General features: G+C 40.6%; 1 protein-coding gene across 2 annotated transcripts; it reads left to right on the top strand.

Annotated features, from left to right (window-relative positions):
• The first annotated feature begins 1,084 nt into the window (after nt 1-1,084).
• On the top strand, nt 1,085-7,208 carry LOC128405217 (uncharacterized). Of its 2 annotated transcripts, XM_053371623.1 has the most exons (3): nt 1,085-1,709; nt 2,458-2,883; nt 5,935-7,208. In XM_053371623.1, exons 2-3 carry the CDS (start codon nt 2,881-2,883, stop codon nt 6,925-6,927), a joined length of 996 nt encoding a protein of 331 aa, XP_053227598.1. In that variant the 5' UTR covers nt 1,085-1,709; nt 2,458-2,880; the 3' UTR covers nt 6,928-7,208. The 2 variants fall into 2 exon arrangements, with proteins under 2 accessions (XP_053227598.1, XP_053227599.1); XM_053371624.1 differs by lacking the exon at nt 1,085-1,709 and having other exon boundaries at nt 1,856-2,883.
• Nucleotides 7,209-15,596: the final 8,388 nt, after the last annotated feature.

Genomic DNA, 15,596 nt, shown 5'->3' with positions numbered 1-15,596 from the left:
ACCCGCGTCCGCATGCACACGAAAGCTCATACCAAGAACTAACTTAGTTGGTCTTTAAGGTGCTACTGGAAGGAAAAAAAAATTTTGTTTTCCCTAAAACAGCAATTTAAGATGAATTTTACTAACAAGACCATTGATCCATAAAATGAAAGCAATAATAAATGTACTGTACTATAAAATAAATAAGACAGTATTGCAGATGATAAAAAATAAAAAATAAAATCTTACCTACAATGATAGTCATTCTTTGGATGGGGGGCCTTTATCCATTTCCACAGTCACACAATCAATCAATAGCCGAACTGGGTTCCACATAGTCACAAAACAAAATAAGCAAAAAATCCTCAAAAACAAAAAGGTCAAACTTAATGCATTCCAGAAGTCTGTTTGACCTGAAATATTCAAAAAATAAGGCACAGCTTCTGATTGGTGCAGGTGGCCCGGAAACAATACCCGACAGCCATATTGGATGTTTGACTTCTGAAAAGCATTCGAAAACCAGAACTTACTTTCGGGTTTTCGGCATTTGGGAACCAAGGCGTTTGAGTACCAAGGTTCCAATGTAGTATCTGTGTCTGAACTGTAGTTAAATGCAGAGAAAATATTTGTGGTTCCTGCAGAACCTAAGCAAATTTCTCTCCAAAGGAGGGAACTGTTAAAACCAGGGATGGGGGAGGGCAGTTAAACAACTCCCCCAAAATTCCAAGTCCCCCCCACAGCCTTGAACTAAGGTCAGAACAATGATCCTGAAGAGGCTCCGAAAAGCCGTCTATAAAATTGAAGTGGATACCGTGTATCCTCCCTTTCCTCGGACTATCCAATATAGAAACAAAATAAAAAAATTCCTTCCAGCAGCACCTTAGAGACCAGCTAAATTTGTTATTGGTATGAGCCTTTGTGTGCATGCACACTTCTTCAGATCCAATATAGAAAACTGTAAAAACTTTAAATAATCGCCAAAATTCAATGGTTTGATGGATTTCCTTGGCTCCAAGGGCTAATGACTCCTCCAGAAGAGGGGGTCTCCCCTGCCTCAGGAGGCGGTCAAAGGCAGCACATACCCCTGGCAGAAACCCATCGGGATGGTGGGTCGAATCCTGATACTTTCAAAAGAGAAGCGCAGGAAAGCCTTGCAGCTAGGGGGCTTGAGTAAAGACTTCTATTGTTCTTTGAGGAAGAGGGTAGTTAAAAGGTGTGGGAAACTGGGGTTACTGACAGGGGTGGGTGACAGTTTCATGTTTCTTTATGCCAACCACTCCTCTTCTGTGTCATATCTGTGATGTATTGATGCTGCTATTGGAAATGTATTATGGGAAAGGGGGAGGGAGTCTTAAAAGTCCACGCAACCCCACACTCGGGGTTCCTACTCTTTGTGTATTTGAACCTTGTTGCAACAAATAAAGATCAGGTTTACTGACTGCTGTTTTGCCTCTTTAATCTAACTGGAGACTCCTTCTTTTGCTGACCAGAGGGACTCGCGGGGAGTAGCACCCCAACAAGCTGGGCAGCGGAGTAATCCCACGCCCCAATATTTTTTCCTTATCAGTCTTTTCCAATGACACTGACTAGAAGCTGAAGGAGGAGGAGCCAGCAATGGAAGGTGACTCAGTTGTGGAGAGAATAGCTGCTTAAGGCAGGAGAAATTCTGGTGCCCCAAAAAGAGCAACATCCTTGCCAAAAGGCTTCAGCAGGCTGCAGTCCACTATGCAGTAAGGATGAATGAAGCTGTCAATTTTGGTTTCTCTCATTTTTTCATTTTCCCAATTTTAAGTTCTCCATATTTCCACAGCAGTTTGCATTAAAAATATATATATTAAAGATTTTATTGGGTAACAAAAGTATGTGCATTGTCTCTTTTTTCAGATCTTGCATTTTTAAAAAATGTCTTCAGCAATTTAATGCAATTTTCTCCTAATATATGCATTTTTGCAAAGCAATTTCCCCTAATGCAATGCATTTTGGTATATTATATTCAATAATATATGCATTTTTATGCACACTTTCCCCATGTATGTGCATTTTTGTACACATTATTTATGACCAAATTTGGAGAAGTGGAGAAGTGTGAATTTCAAAGCACAGCTGCGTTTTGGTTTGCAAATTAGGTAAGTTTACCTTTAAATGTGTACTGAATCAACTTTCTCCCTCATTCCTACTTGTAAGTGAATCTTATGGAATATAGTAGGACTTACTTCTTAGTAAACTTGCATTAGAACAGTTTTCATACAAAATTACTCATTCTTAAAGGAAACACAAACCCCTGGAACCTAGTACCACTTGGAGATTGGGGCAGGTGCAACAATACTTTAGATCTCAGTGCTAAAGCCATTTATGTTCCCTGTGGATGTCACAACTTAAAGCTAATTATATTATATAGTTATATGTTATATATTGCTTAGACTGTCTTGTTTTGCTTTTTAAGATAATGTTAAATTGTTCCTTCCATTCTCCTCTCAGGCCTAAGAAAGCAATCAGTTACATGCAGAAGCCTCATGCTCTAATGATTTCATGTAGAGCAGTTTCCCTTTTGACAAGACTTTGAATAATATATAAATTGAAACTGAATCCTGGCAAGACAGAGGCATTATATGTTCCAAGTACTTGAGTTTAGGAGGTGCACTCTCTTGCAAGGTCAAAGCTTGAGGGTACTTCTGGACCTGGACCCAACATTGTAATTGGAGGCTCAAGTTAGAGCAGGAACCCCTGCCCTCAGCCGCAAGCCCAGGGACCCCAAGGTTCATCTAGTCCCACCCCCTGCAATGCAGGAATCTCAACTAAAGCCTCCATGACAGGTGGCCATCTCACCTCTGCTTAAGAACTTCAAAGGAAGGAGAGTCCACCACCCTCTGAGGGAGAATGTTCCATTGCTGAACAGCTCTTATGGTCAGAAAGTTTTTCCTAATGTTTAGGTGGAATCTCCTTTGTTGCTACTTCAAGCCATTGGTTTGAGTCCTACCTTCCAGAGCAGGAGAAAACAAGCTTGCTCCCTCCTCCATGTGACAGCCCTTGAGATATTTGAAGATGGCTATCATATCTCCTCTCAGTCTCTTCTGTTCCAGGCTAAACGTACCCAGCTCCTTCAAGCACTCCTCATAAGGCTTAGTTTTTAGATCCTTGAACATCTTGGTCGCCCTCCTCTGCACATGTCGCCCTCCTCTGCACATGTCCTTCTTAAACTGTGGTGCCCAGAACTGGACACTTGGCTCCATATGTGATCTGACCAATGCAGAAGGAATTACTTCCCTTGATCTGAACACTAGACTTATGTTGATGTAGCTAAGAATAGCATTACCTTTTTTTGTTGCTGTATCACACAGCTGACTCGTGTTAAGCTTGTGGTCCGCCAAGACCCCTAGATCCTTTTCACATGTACTGCTAGTAAGCCAGGTGTCCCCTAGCCTATATTTGTGCATCTGGTTCTTCCTGCCTAAGTGCAGAACCTGACATTGGTCCCTATTGTGCCCAGTTACTGTTACACTGCAATATTTTGTTGCAACGTCCAAGTCCCAACTAATGCCAGGATGCCTAAGCTAGGTCAGATTTGCCAACATTTGTGTCCTTGCACAAAGACACAAAAGTACATTTTGTCAAACCTTAAAATATAATATGATGCATCCATTTGGGACCTCCCTCTCATTCTCATCCCATCAGAGGTAGAGAGTGTGGTTTCAATTGCAATCAGCTGTGTCCCTTTGCATCTCATTGAAATTGGTCTTGAGGGGTATAAAAGGCCCTTGATAAGGAAGCTTGGTTTCCCCACCTCTCCACCCAGTGTCTTCTGCCAGGAAGGATTTGTAGGTGGGCCTTGTGGTAGCTTGTTCATGGTAAGTATCCCCCCCCCCCCCGATTATGCTTTTGCAATCTCTAATCCTTTGAAGCCCTGTAGGAGTTTTATAGTACTATTTTGGGTATCTTCTGCTTTGTAAATTTCTCTGCCTAGTTTTACCACCACCACCATTTTCTGGCATCAAATCTTTGGGTGCTAGCATGGTCCTGCTCTTGCAAGTCATGGCAGAAGCCCAGACTTGCAGCTCTGTGGAGCTTGCCTTGCTGCACAGGATGGGGCTGCAACTCGTTATGGTTCTCAACAGTGTTGTGGATGAACCTGACACACCTTTCTTCTCTAGCTTACCAGGGACTCCCTGAGAGGGACCATTAAAGCTTCTAAATTGGTAACAACATAAAAAAAACTTTGATTTTAAGGTGAACTGAGGCCTGAATTCAGTGCCGGATTTATGTATATGCTGAACAAGGCATGGCTTAGGCCCCCACTCTCTTGAAGGCCCCTGCAAAATTTCCACTATTAATATACTTATTCTAAACTGTATTTCAGTTCAACATTTGTTATGTGCAAATGGCTTTAGATACCTGTTAGGTCCATAAATTACCATATAGCATATTCAACACAAAAAAACAGCGACAATTTGTTGTTGACAAAGGACAGCTGGACATCTAAATGGCCCCATTACCTTCAGGAGCTTAGGGCCTCATCAAACCTAAATCCAGCCCTGGCTAAACTGGTGGAACTGTGAGACCAAACTCTTGCCTTTCTACTGATGGTCGTTTGGAGAATGGTTTCTGGTGCAAGAGAGACAATGTCTAGGATGTGGTTTGGCCCTGGATGCTGAAAGCTTCTGAGAGCCGATGTTTTCTCTGTCTTCAGGCTCATCCAGACTTGCTTTTGTGCCACATTTCTAGGCACAGGTCTGGGCTTCCAAGTGCTTTCTGGTTTTTTACCCTGGCACGTTCCCCACGAAAACCTGCTTTTTACTGCTGATTCTGAGGAAATGGCAATCTTTGAAAAACCTGAATTGTCATGTGTTCTGATTCAACATTAAAGAGCAGGTCTTCCTGGGGAAAGTGCCAGGTGTGTGTGTGTGTGTGTGTGTGTGTGTGTGTGTGTGTGTGTAGCGCTTGGACACAGAACTTTTAAAGCACAGACCTGTCGTCTAGAAAGTACGGTACAAAAGGCAAGCGTGGTGGAGCCCAGAGTACCAAAGAAAAGAATTGTGACCCGAATAAGCATGTCTTTGGTGACACCCATGTTGTAGTTATGCCACTGCTCCGCTTCCTATCTGCAGTGATTATCTATACAATTTCAGGGTGTTGGCAAACCTTTTTTTTTTTTTTTTTTTTTGCCTCTTAGCAGATCAAATTGCTTAATTAGAGGCAGATTGAAAATGGGCTATTAAAGACTGCAGACCTAAGCAGGTCTGATTGCACTTCACCGAGGTTTAATTTCAAGTAAGCATGTTTGGGATCATGGAGTGTCCCCACTTGATGGGTGTGGAGCATGTGCAGAGTGCTCCATTTTTGGGACTCACCAACTTGTGTCCTACATGCATGCTTGACCTAGGGTCAGGAATCTCAGGGTAAGTTTCAAAACTTCTGAGAAGGTTAACCTAATAGCTTTTAATGGTTTTGCTGAGGCAGTGTCTTGTCCCACTGGTTCATCCAGCCCAGCAGGCGTGGCTGACACAGGAGGGAGCTGCCCCACTGGCACTAGAGCAGTGGACTCATTCTGGTGCATATTGGCTGAAGCTGATGGATCCTTGGAGCCCCACAACAACTGGAGGGACAGGGCTCCCATCCTGAGGGGGAGCACCCAGATTTACATCCTCCTTCGGCCATGGAGCTCAATGAACTCCATGGCGGTAAGACAACCTGTTACTGAATGTTTGTTGGACCTTGTCCAACCTGCTGCATTGCAGATGTTTTCAAGTTATAACTCTAAAAAGACCCAACCAGCATGGCAGGGAGGATGGGAGTTGTAGTCCTGCAACATCTGGAGGGCACCAGATGTTTTTGTCCAAAGTCTGATTTAAAGATCAGGACCAGAGATAACAGACACTGGATTGGGAGCCTATTGGGAATAACCAATCCACAAGCTTGCACTATACCCCTGAAATAAGTTTGCATCTATTATTGTTTCAGCTTTGCTTGCGGAAAGTCTCCAAAGGCCTGGGCCAACTTGAAGCCTACATCGATGCAGAAGAAGGTGTGGCTTTCCAGATGGATAACAACCTGATCTGGGACTCATTGGATGGCCAATACACATGGGCCATACAGGGTCTAACTGAAAAGTTGGCATCTAGCAAATTCTGGGTCACTTGTCTGCCTATGGGAAAGGTTATGCTGAGAAACTGGGCAGGGAAGTATCTCGCTGCAGTGGCTATAGGAGAAAACCCAGTAAACTTCCCCATCCAGCCTGTTCAATACTCAGAAGATCCATCTTTGCAGTTTGAGGTCTTTTACAAGGGCAATAGGGTGGCTTTCCAGGCCTACAATGGGCTGTTCTTGACCAGGACATATAGAGGGTTCACTTCAGTTGAAGCAGCCAAGTTGGTCGCTGATGATTCCTGTTATTTCCGCCCCCTGATTGGAGACCTCCTCCCCCCAAAGTTCAAAATACTGAGGGTGATCACAAGCGATCTCTCTCACATGATATACCACCACTCTGTCTTGGACAAGCAAGTCTACGCCAACCGGGGGGAAGCAGCAGTGAGGCACACTTTCGACATGACTTGGGAGACGACCGTTGCAGACACCGTTTTCTGGAACAGTCTGTGGGGGCTTGGTGTGGAAACTTCCTGCCACTTCACTCTTGAAGATGCAATGCCTCGTTTGGAGTACACGGAGAACAATGACCGGACCGTCCTTGTGCAGAGGAATATTTCTCAGAGGCTCACCCAGGAGGTGCTGGTGCCCCCCCACACTGAAGTCTTGGCCAAGCTTGTTGTCCACAGAAATTCTACGGCTACTGTGTCATTCACAGCTGTCATCCAAAAGGTGAAATCAAATGGGGATGTGGTGATGCTGAACAAAGGTGGGCTCTGGAAGGGTCTTGTCTACCACGGGGTCCGTCTGGAGATCACCAAGCGGAAGCTGAGCGAGCGCAGACCTCTTGAGGAATGCCCCCTCCTGTGATGTTATGGGGAGTGGTGTCCTTCCAAGGGGGCCACGTGGACTGGATGGCAGGTGGCTCACCCCTGAAGAAACATAGCTATGGCTGCTCAGATTCTGGACCATCCTGGTCCGTTGTCACTTTGACGACTATTCCTGCTTATCAAGGCAGGCAAGGACTGCTTCCTGGCTGTCTTCTGGCAGATCCTTTCTACCTCCTAGGTGCCTGAAAATGATGGCTACCTTTTTTACGACAAAGAGGAAGAGAGCTCCTTGCCTTTTTAGCATAATTAACGCAACTTAAATAAAATGGTGAATTATTTTTTTGTCTCTGAAAAATGCCTTCTGTCTCTTTGTGTGTGTGGATAGGTTTAGAGTAGGGACACTTGTGGGGGAAAGGGTCACTGCTGCTGCTGGAAAACACCCCAGTTTCAGTGGGAAAGCTGTATGGAGAATATTTAAAGTAACATTTTGGCTGCACACAAACCATAAATTTCAAGCACGTGGCTTCCCCCAAATAATCCTGGGAACTGTCATTTACTCCTAAAGGTAAAGCGACCCCTGACCATTGGGTCCAGTCGTGGCCGACTCTGGGGTTGCGGCGCTCATCTCGCTTTATTGGCAGAGGGAGCCGGCGTACAGCTTTCGGGTAATGTGGCCAGCAGGACTAAGCCGCTTCTTCCCCCCCCCCAAATTTTTTTTAGTTTTCACAATATTATAAACAAACAAACAAACACACACACACACAAGACAAACATAAATCATAGCCTTATTGAAAATTACAGTTATTAACTTTGTTAAGTGACTTCCTCGCTTCCCCTTGGTTGAATTTCATTGCGTGTCCTTTTAACAGTTTTCCAAATCCCAATTTTTATGAAATTTAACTTAAATATTAACATCCTTAGATCTTCACCTTATGGAATTAAACATATTCATTCATCACTTAACATAAATAAAATCCTAAGCCCAATAAGTATCTGCAAGCTATTTTCAGTTAGTTTAACTTAACAAATTTAACTAATCATTAAATTTATTCCAATCTTCCTGATACTCCTCCTCTTTCTGGCGCGGACTCTTCCGGTTAGGTCGGCTAGCTCCGAAAAATCCATCATCATCTGCCATTCTTCTATTCTTGGTAATTCTTTGGTTTTCCACTTTTTAGCTAACAAAATACGAGCAGCAGTTGTGGCATACAAAAATAATTTAACATCTTTCTTGGGCAATTCCAAACCTGTTATTCCAAGAAGAAAGGCCTCTGGTTTCTTTATAAATGTATATTTCAACATTTTTTTCAATTCATTATAAATCTTTTCCCAGAAGTCTTTCACCTTGGGACAGGTCCACCACATATGATAAAAGGTTCCTTCCTTTTCTTTACATTTCCAACATACATTTTCACAATTATGATATCTCTTTGCTAATTTTACAGGAGTCAAATACCATCTATACATCATTTTCATTATATTTTCCTTTAACAAAGTACATGCAGTGAACTTGACCCCTTTCTTCCACAATCTTTCCCAATCCTCAAACATTATATTATGTCGTACATCTCTTGCCCAATCTATCATCACAGATTTAACTTGTTAATCCTTTGTATGCCACTCCAACAATAGCTTGTACATTTTAGATAAATTTTTACCTTTAGTATCCAACAATTCCGTTTCCAACTTAGATTTTTCAAAAGCAAAACCATTTTTCTTATCCAATTTATCCAATTCATTGATCTGGTGGTAATGTAACCAATTTAGCTTATCTTTAACTTGATCAAATGGTTTTAATTTGTAACCTTCCTCTTCTATTGATAAATCATAATATCTCAACCATTTCGTGTCCATATTTAATTTTTTCTGGGCCTTTGTCTCCATTGGTCAAAGCCATCTGAGCGTCTTTCTTTCTAAGAGATCTTTATATTTTATCCAAACATTATACAATGATTTCCTAATTACATGGGTTGATATTTTTTAAGATATTTATTGAAATTTTACAGACAAAAGAGAATTACAGAATAAGAAAAGAAAAAGAAAAAGAAAAAAATACAAAAATGCAAAGAAAAATACAAAATACATGAAGAAATAAAAAACAATTAAAAACAAATCAATCTTTTCGTATCTTATATTTCAATTACTTGTTTCCTGACCTCCTCACACCTCCCTTTTTTGTATTCCAATTCACAGTTAATTCAGCAAATCCTTTCCCTCTTTGTTTTTATCTTAATTCTATATCTTAACATATTATAACTTTATATTTTCATCTAATTATCAGTCCATTTTTACATATTCTTTTAAACCTTATTGCTAAAGCCACTTCATTTCAATCCAACATCATTTTAGCATTCATTAATTTTACAATGTTTCTGCAAATAGTCTTAAAACTTCTTCCAATCTTCTTCCACCAACTCTTCTCCCTGGTCTCGGATTCTGCCAGTCATTTCTGCCAATTCCATATAGTCTATCACTTTCATCTGCCATTCTTCCAAGGTGGGTAGATCTTGTGTCTTCCAATACTTTGCGATGAGAATTCTTGCTGCTGTTGTTGCATACATAAAGAAAGTTCTGTCCTTCTTTGGCACCAATTGGCCAACCATGCCCAGGAGAAAGGCCTCTGGTTTCTTCAGGAAGGTATATGTAAATACCTTTTTCATTTCATTATAGATCATCTCCCAGAAAGCCTTAATCCTTGGGCACGTCCACCAAAGGTGAAAGAATGTACCTTCATTTTCCTTACATTTCCAACACTTATTATCAGGCAAATGATATATTTTTGCAAGCTTGACTGGAGTAATGTACCACCTGTATATCATTTTCATAATATTCTCTCTTAAGGCATTACATGCCGTGAATTTCATACCTGTGGTCCACAACTGTTCCCAGTCAGCAAACATTATGTTATGTCCAACATCTTGTGCCCATTTTATCATAGCAGATTTAACCGTTTCATCCTGAGTATTCCATTTCAACAGCAAGTTATACATTCTTGATAATGTCTTAATTTTGGGATCTAACAGTTCTGTTTCCAATTTTGATTTTTCCACCTGGAAGCCAATTTTTTTGTCCAAGTTATAAGCCCCCCTTATTTGATAATAATGAAGCCAATCTCGCACTTTATCTTTTAGTTTCTCAAAACTCTGCAGTTTCAGTTTGTCACCCTCCTGTTCCAAAATCTCCCAATATTTTGGCCATTTGGCCTCCATATTGAGCTTTTTCTGAGCCTTCGCTTCCATCGGTGATAACCACCTTGGGGTTTTATTTTCAAGTAAGTCTTTATATCTTGTCCAGACATTGAACAGTGCTCTTCTGACAATATGGTTTTTAAATGCTTTATGTGCTTTAACCTTGTCATACCACAAATATGCATGCCACCCAAAAACATTATTTAAACCTTCTAAATCCAAAATGTCTGTGTTCTCAAGAAGCAGCCATTCTTTCAACCAGCAAAATGCTGCTGATTCATAGTAAAGTTTAAGGTCTGGCAGGGCAAATCCACCTCTATCCTTTGCATCAGTTAATATTTTAAATTTTATTCTTCCGGAGGCGGCGCCATCGGCAATGGCGGATTCCCTCTAACTTCGAGGGAGTAGCTCAGCGGGCACCATTAGCGCCCCCCCCAATTGGCGAGGGAACCCTGCAAGGGGCTCCGGAGCGTAACGGGGATTTGGCGCGGTGCTGAGAGTCGACTGCTCTTTCCGCGGAGTGAAGCCGCATAGCTGTTGTCGGAGAGCGCTGACCTTTTTCCTGTGACAATTCGGCTGACAATCAACTACCCGTGAGTAGGTCAAGTTTAAGATCGGGGACTTAAGAAAAAGGATTAATTTGGCACTGAAGCGGGAAGGTGTAAACAGGAAGTCCGCCTTCCGTTCTGTATATAGATCAAAGCAAAGACTCTTTAAGCTAAAACCTGGAGAGTTGCGTCTAAAAGGACTTAAATCCTAACATCAGACTAAAAGAATACCCCCCCCCTGAACTGCAGGAGAGGGGAGGGAAGAGGAGAAAGTATTCTTTGCTTGTAAAAAAAAAAGGAGAGTAAAGAGAATAAAGACCATCATTTAATCCCTGGGAACAGACTGCCAGGATCAATAAGAGACGCACTGTTTATGGGCAATGTTACTTTTTGACAGTTAACTCTGCAAGTGAGACACTTTTATTCTGAAGGGTTTCTCTGGATTTGAAACTGTTGCATATTTTGTTGAAGGGGGACTTTGGAAAACTGGAAAAGACATTATATTGTTTCCATTGATTGTTACTGTGTCCCCCTAGAGGAATACTGAAATTGTTACAACCAGCTGGGGATTTTCCACTGTTAACTGGCCAGGGAAATTTCCACTGCAAAACAAGCTTCGAGCCGTGGGATCAACCTTGACCCTCAGACAAAGTGTTATGGCAGACTTGCCTCAGGAAAAGACAACAAGATCGGGTAAGGTTAGACTGACACAGACCAGCATATTGCAGCAGCGCAGAGCATCTGCATCTGGCCCCCCTGTACCACAAGGAAAAGACCCTGCACAAACCACAGCACAAACTGTAACACAAGGAAAGGATCCAGTACAAACCGGGCCTAAAGGAATGGCATCTGAAGAGAGTTTTACCTCAGTATGAAGCAAAATTTATGAAACCTTGGAAAAACTAAGTAATCAAGTTACTGAACAAACAACTAAAATTGACCAAAACACCACTAGCATTAACAGTTTGGGGCAAAAGGTGAACTCAAATACAGAATCCATTGAAAGACTGCTGCAAAAATCTACCCTGAACCAAAAGGCAGCTGAGGAAGCACAGGAAAAAGCTTTGGCTGTGGAGGAAAAGATTACACCGATATGTAAACAACTTGAGGACCACCGGACGCTCCTGTCTATGATTGAACTTAAGGAAAAACAGATTAATTTGAGGATCAGGGCAGTACCTGAACTTGAAAAAGACAGTTTAAGTGACTTTCTTACGCAGGAATTTGCAGACTTTTGGAACCTGGATGCTAAGCAAGACTTCAAGATTGTAAGTGCCTTTAGACTTGGAAGAGGAGGGAGAAAAAACAGGGTGAGAGACTGTTTGATTACCCTCCAAACGAAAGAAGAGAGAGACAAAATACTGAATCTGCATTTCCAGCAGACTCTGGAGATACAAGATTCAAGAGTAGAGATCTTCAAGGATATTCCGAAACATTTATTGGATCTTAGGGCCAACTACGGAGATCTGGTGGCCCTGCTAAGAAGAAATAGAATAGTTTTCAGGTGGGAATTTCCCCAAGGCCTTTCTTTTACCTTTAAAAGGAAAAACACCAAAATAAGATCAGTGGAAGATAAGGAAAAATTCTTGAGAGACCACGAAGAAGACCTACAAAAAGAAGCTGAAGAAGGAGAAGAGCCAAGAGCATTAAAACCAGGACTACAAGAATTAGTATCACTACCTCTGGGATTGGATAAATCAGAGAAAAAGCCACCACCGACAGAAGAAGAACAATCACTAGGAGCAGTTGGAGGAGAAGCAAAATAATCACACCATGTCTCTGCAACTATTAAGTTGGAATATTCACGGTTTTAACTCCCCGGAGAAAAGGAGAAAGGTTTTCCACTTATTGAAAAAGGAACAATTGGACTTGATTTGCCTACAGGAAACTCATGTGATAAGGCTCCACAGGAAAGTACTGATTAATAAAAGATTGGGTCAAGAGTTTATTTCGTCAGACAAAGTTAAAAAGAGAGGAGTTGTAATTTATGCAAAAGAGAGCCTATCACCAAAATTTATTTTTAAAGATGAACAAAGAAGTTTTGTGGCAATTGAAATACAAATTCAAGGAGAGAAATTCCTGATAGTAGGAGTCTATGCACCAAATGAGGGGAAATCTGAATTTTTTAAGAAGTTGCATGAGACATCATTGGACTACATGGAATATAACATTATTATGATGGGAGATATGAACGGAGTGGTGTCTACAAATATGGACAAGTCACAAAGACAGGTAATCTCCAAAGACGGCAGACTACCAAAAACCTTTTTTGACATGACTGACAACATGGACTTAATTGACATTTGGAGAACTAAGAACCCCTTGGGTAGAGAGGGAACTTTCTTCTCTGAAGCCAAAATGACATGGACAAGAATTGACCAAATTTGGATAACTAGAGGACTGGCTCCTAAAATTTGAAAAGCGGAAATTTGCCCTAGAACTTGCTCCGACCATAATGCTATGAGAATGGAGATGAAATTAACACCAATTGGTTCCTTTAGATGGAGGATGAATGACACCTTGTTTAGAGATGCAGAAGTTACCAAGAAGGCCCAAAAAACTTTGAGAGACTATTTTGAGATAAATTTGAATACTACGGTTGAAAAAAGAGTAATCTGGGACGCAAGCAAAGCGGTTATGAGAGGGTTTCTGATTCAACAGAATGCCATAAAGAAGAGAACTCAAAATGAGAAAAAAGATAAAATTTTGGAGAAAATAAAAGAAGGAGAGAAGAAATTAAGAGTGAAACCAAAGTCGCAAGAGATTCTGAGAGAAATAAAGTTGTATCAAGTACAATATATGAAAATGATAAATCAGGAAATAGAATGGAAAATCAAGCAGATGAGACAAAAGACATTTGAATCGGCTAATAAATGTGGGAAACTGCTGGCTTGGCAGATGAAAAAAAGACAAAAACTTAATACCATTATAAACTTAGAAGTGGAAGGAAAGAATATACAGAATCCAGTGGAGATTAGAAAGTACTTCCAGAGATATTTTAAACAACTATATACACAAGGGCCACAGAAAGAGACTGATATAGACCAGTTTTTAAGAACAAATGGATTACAAAAAATTTCTCAAGAAAATAAATTAATGCTGAATTATAAAATAACAGATCAGGAAGTGGAAGGTGCCATCCAAAATATGCAGTTGGGCAAATCTCCAGGGCCGGACGGTTTAACCTCAAATACTATAGATCTCTGAAAGATTGGCTAATTCAACCACTAAAGGAGGTTTGTAATGAAATTTTGGAGGGGAAAAAAGCGCCAGAGTCGTGGAAGGAAGCTTATATTACACTTATACCGAAAACTGAGTCTGAAAAAACACAACTTAAGAACTACCGCCCCATATCCCTACTTAACGTGGATTACAAAATTTTTGCAGATATTTTGGCTAAAAGACTGAAAAAAGTATTAGTTGAGGAGATACACAAAGACCAAGCTGGCTTTCTCCCGGGTAGACACTTGTCTGACAACACGAGAAATATAATTAACATTTTAGAGAAGTTGCAAGTGAACATTAATACAAAAGCAGTTTTGATATTTGTTGACGCGGAGAAAGCCTTTGACAATATTTCTTGGAGTTTTATGAAGAAAAATCTTCAGGGGGGTTGGTCAAGGTTTTGAAAATGGTATAGGTGCAATTTATTCAGAACGAAAGGCTAAATTGATAGTTAACAACGTGGTGACAGAAGAATTTAAGATGGAGAAAGGGACACGACAAGGCTGCCCAGTTTCCCCATTGCTTTTTATTTCGGTCCTGGAGGTTTTGCTAAACATGATTAGAAGGGACCATTTGATCAAAGGTATTCAGGTCGGAGCTAAACAGTACAAACTTAAAGCGTTTGCAGATGACTTAGTATTAACATTACAGGAGCCAGTATCTAGTACTAAAAGAGTATTAGAATTGATTCAGGAATTTGGTCAAGTAGCAGGATTTAAGTTGAACAAATTAAAGACTAAGGTTCTTGAGAAAAACTTAACACCGATTGAGAAAGAGAGGTTTCAGAAGGAGACGGGTTTAACACTGGTTAAGAAAGTAAAATACCTAGGGGTTAATATGACTGCTAAGAACATAAATTTATTCAAAGATAACTATGAGAAATGTTGGTCAGAAGTGAAAAAGGATTTTGAAATATGGTCAAATTTGAAGCTTTCCTTGTTTGGTCGAATCGCTGTTATAAAGATGAATGTATTGCCAAGAATGTTATTTTTATTTCAATCATTGCAAATTTTGGACAAAATGGACTGTTTCAAGAAGTGGCAGAGAGACATTTCTAGATTTGTCTGGCAGGGCAAGAAGCCCAGAATAAAATCTAATTACATGGTTTTTAAATGCGTTATGAGCCTTTACCTTGTCATACCATAAATATGCATGCCAACCGAACACATTGTCAAATCCCTCCAAATCGAATAGATCTGTATCTTCTAATTGCACCCATTCTTTAATCCAACAAAGTGCAGCAGCTTCAAAATAGATTTTTAAATCTGGCAGGGAAAATCCCCCTCTTTCTTTAGAATCCGTAAGTAATTTATATTTAATTCTGGGTTTCCTCCTCTGCCAGATAAATCTAGAGAGTGCTTTCTGCCATTCTTTAAAGCATTTCGCATTATCTATAATTGGGAGGGCTTGAAACAGGAAAAGCATCTTTGGCAGCACATTCATCTTAATCACAGAAATCCGGCCCATTAATGACAATTTTAGGTTTGACCATATCTCTAAATCTCTCACGTTCACCCCCAAATATTTAACTTTTTTCACAAAGTCTAGGCCTGTTTTTTCTTGTAATAGTTTCCTTTCTTCATTATCCAGATTTTTCTCAATTACTTTGGTCTTGCTCTTGTTTAATTTAAATCCTGCTACCTGACCAAACTCTTGTATCAGCTCCAGTGCTTTGACTGCACTGGAGTCTGGATCTTGTAATGTCAGAACTAGATCATCAGCAAAGGCTTTTAATTTATATTGTTTCG

Source organism: Podarcis raffonei, chromosome 17, assembly GCF_027172205.1.
Source record: "Podarcis raffonei isolate rPodRaf1 chromosome 17, rPodRaf1.pri, whole genome shotgun sequence".
Lineage (NCBI taxonomy): Eukaryota > Metazoa > Chordata > Lepidosauria > Squamata > Lacertidae > Podarcis > Podarcis raffonei.
Note: the sequence above shows the minus strand (reverse complement) of the source record. Positions and strands in the feature narration are given on the sequence as shown.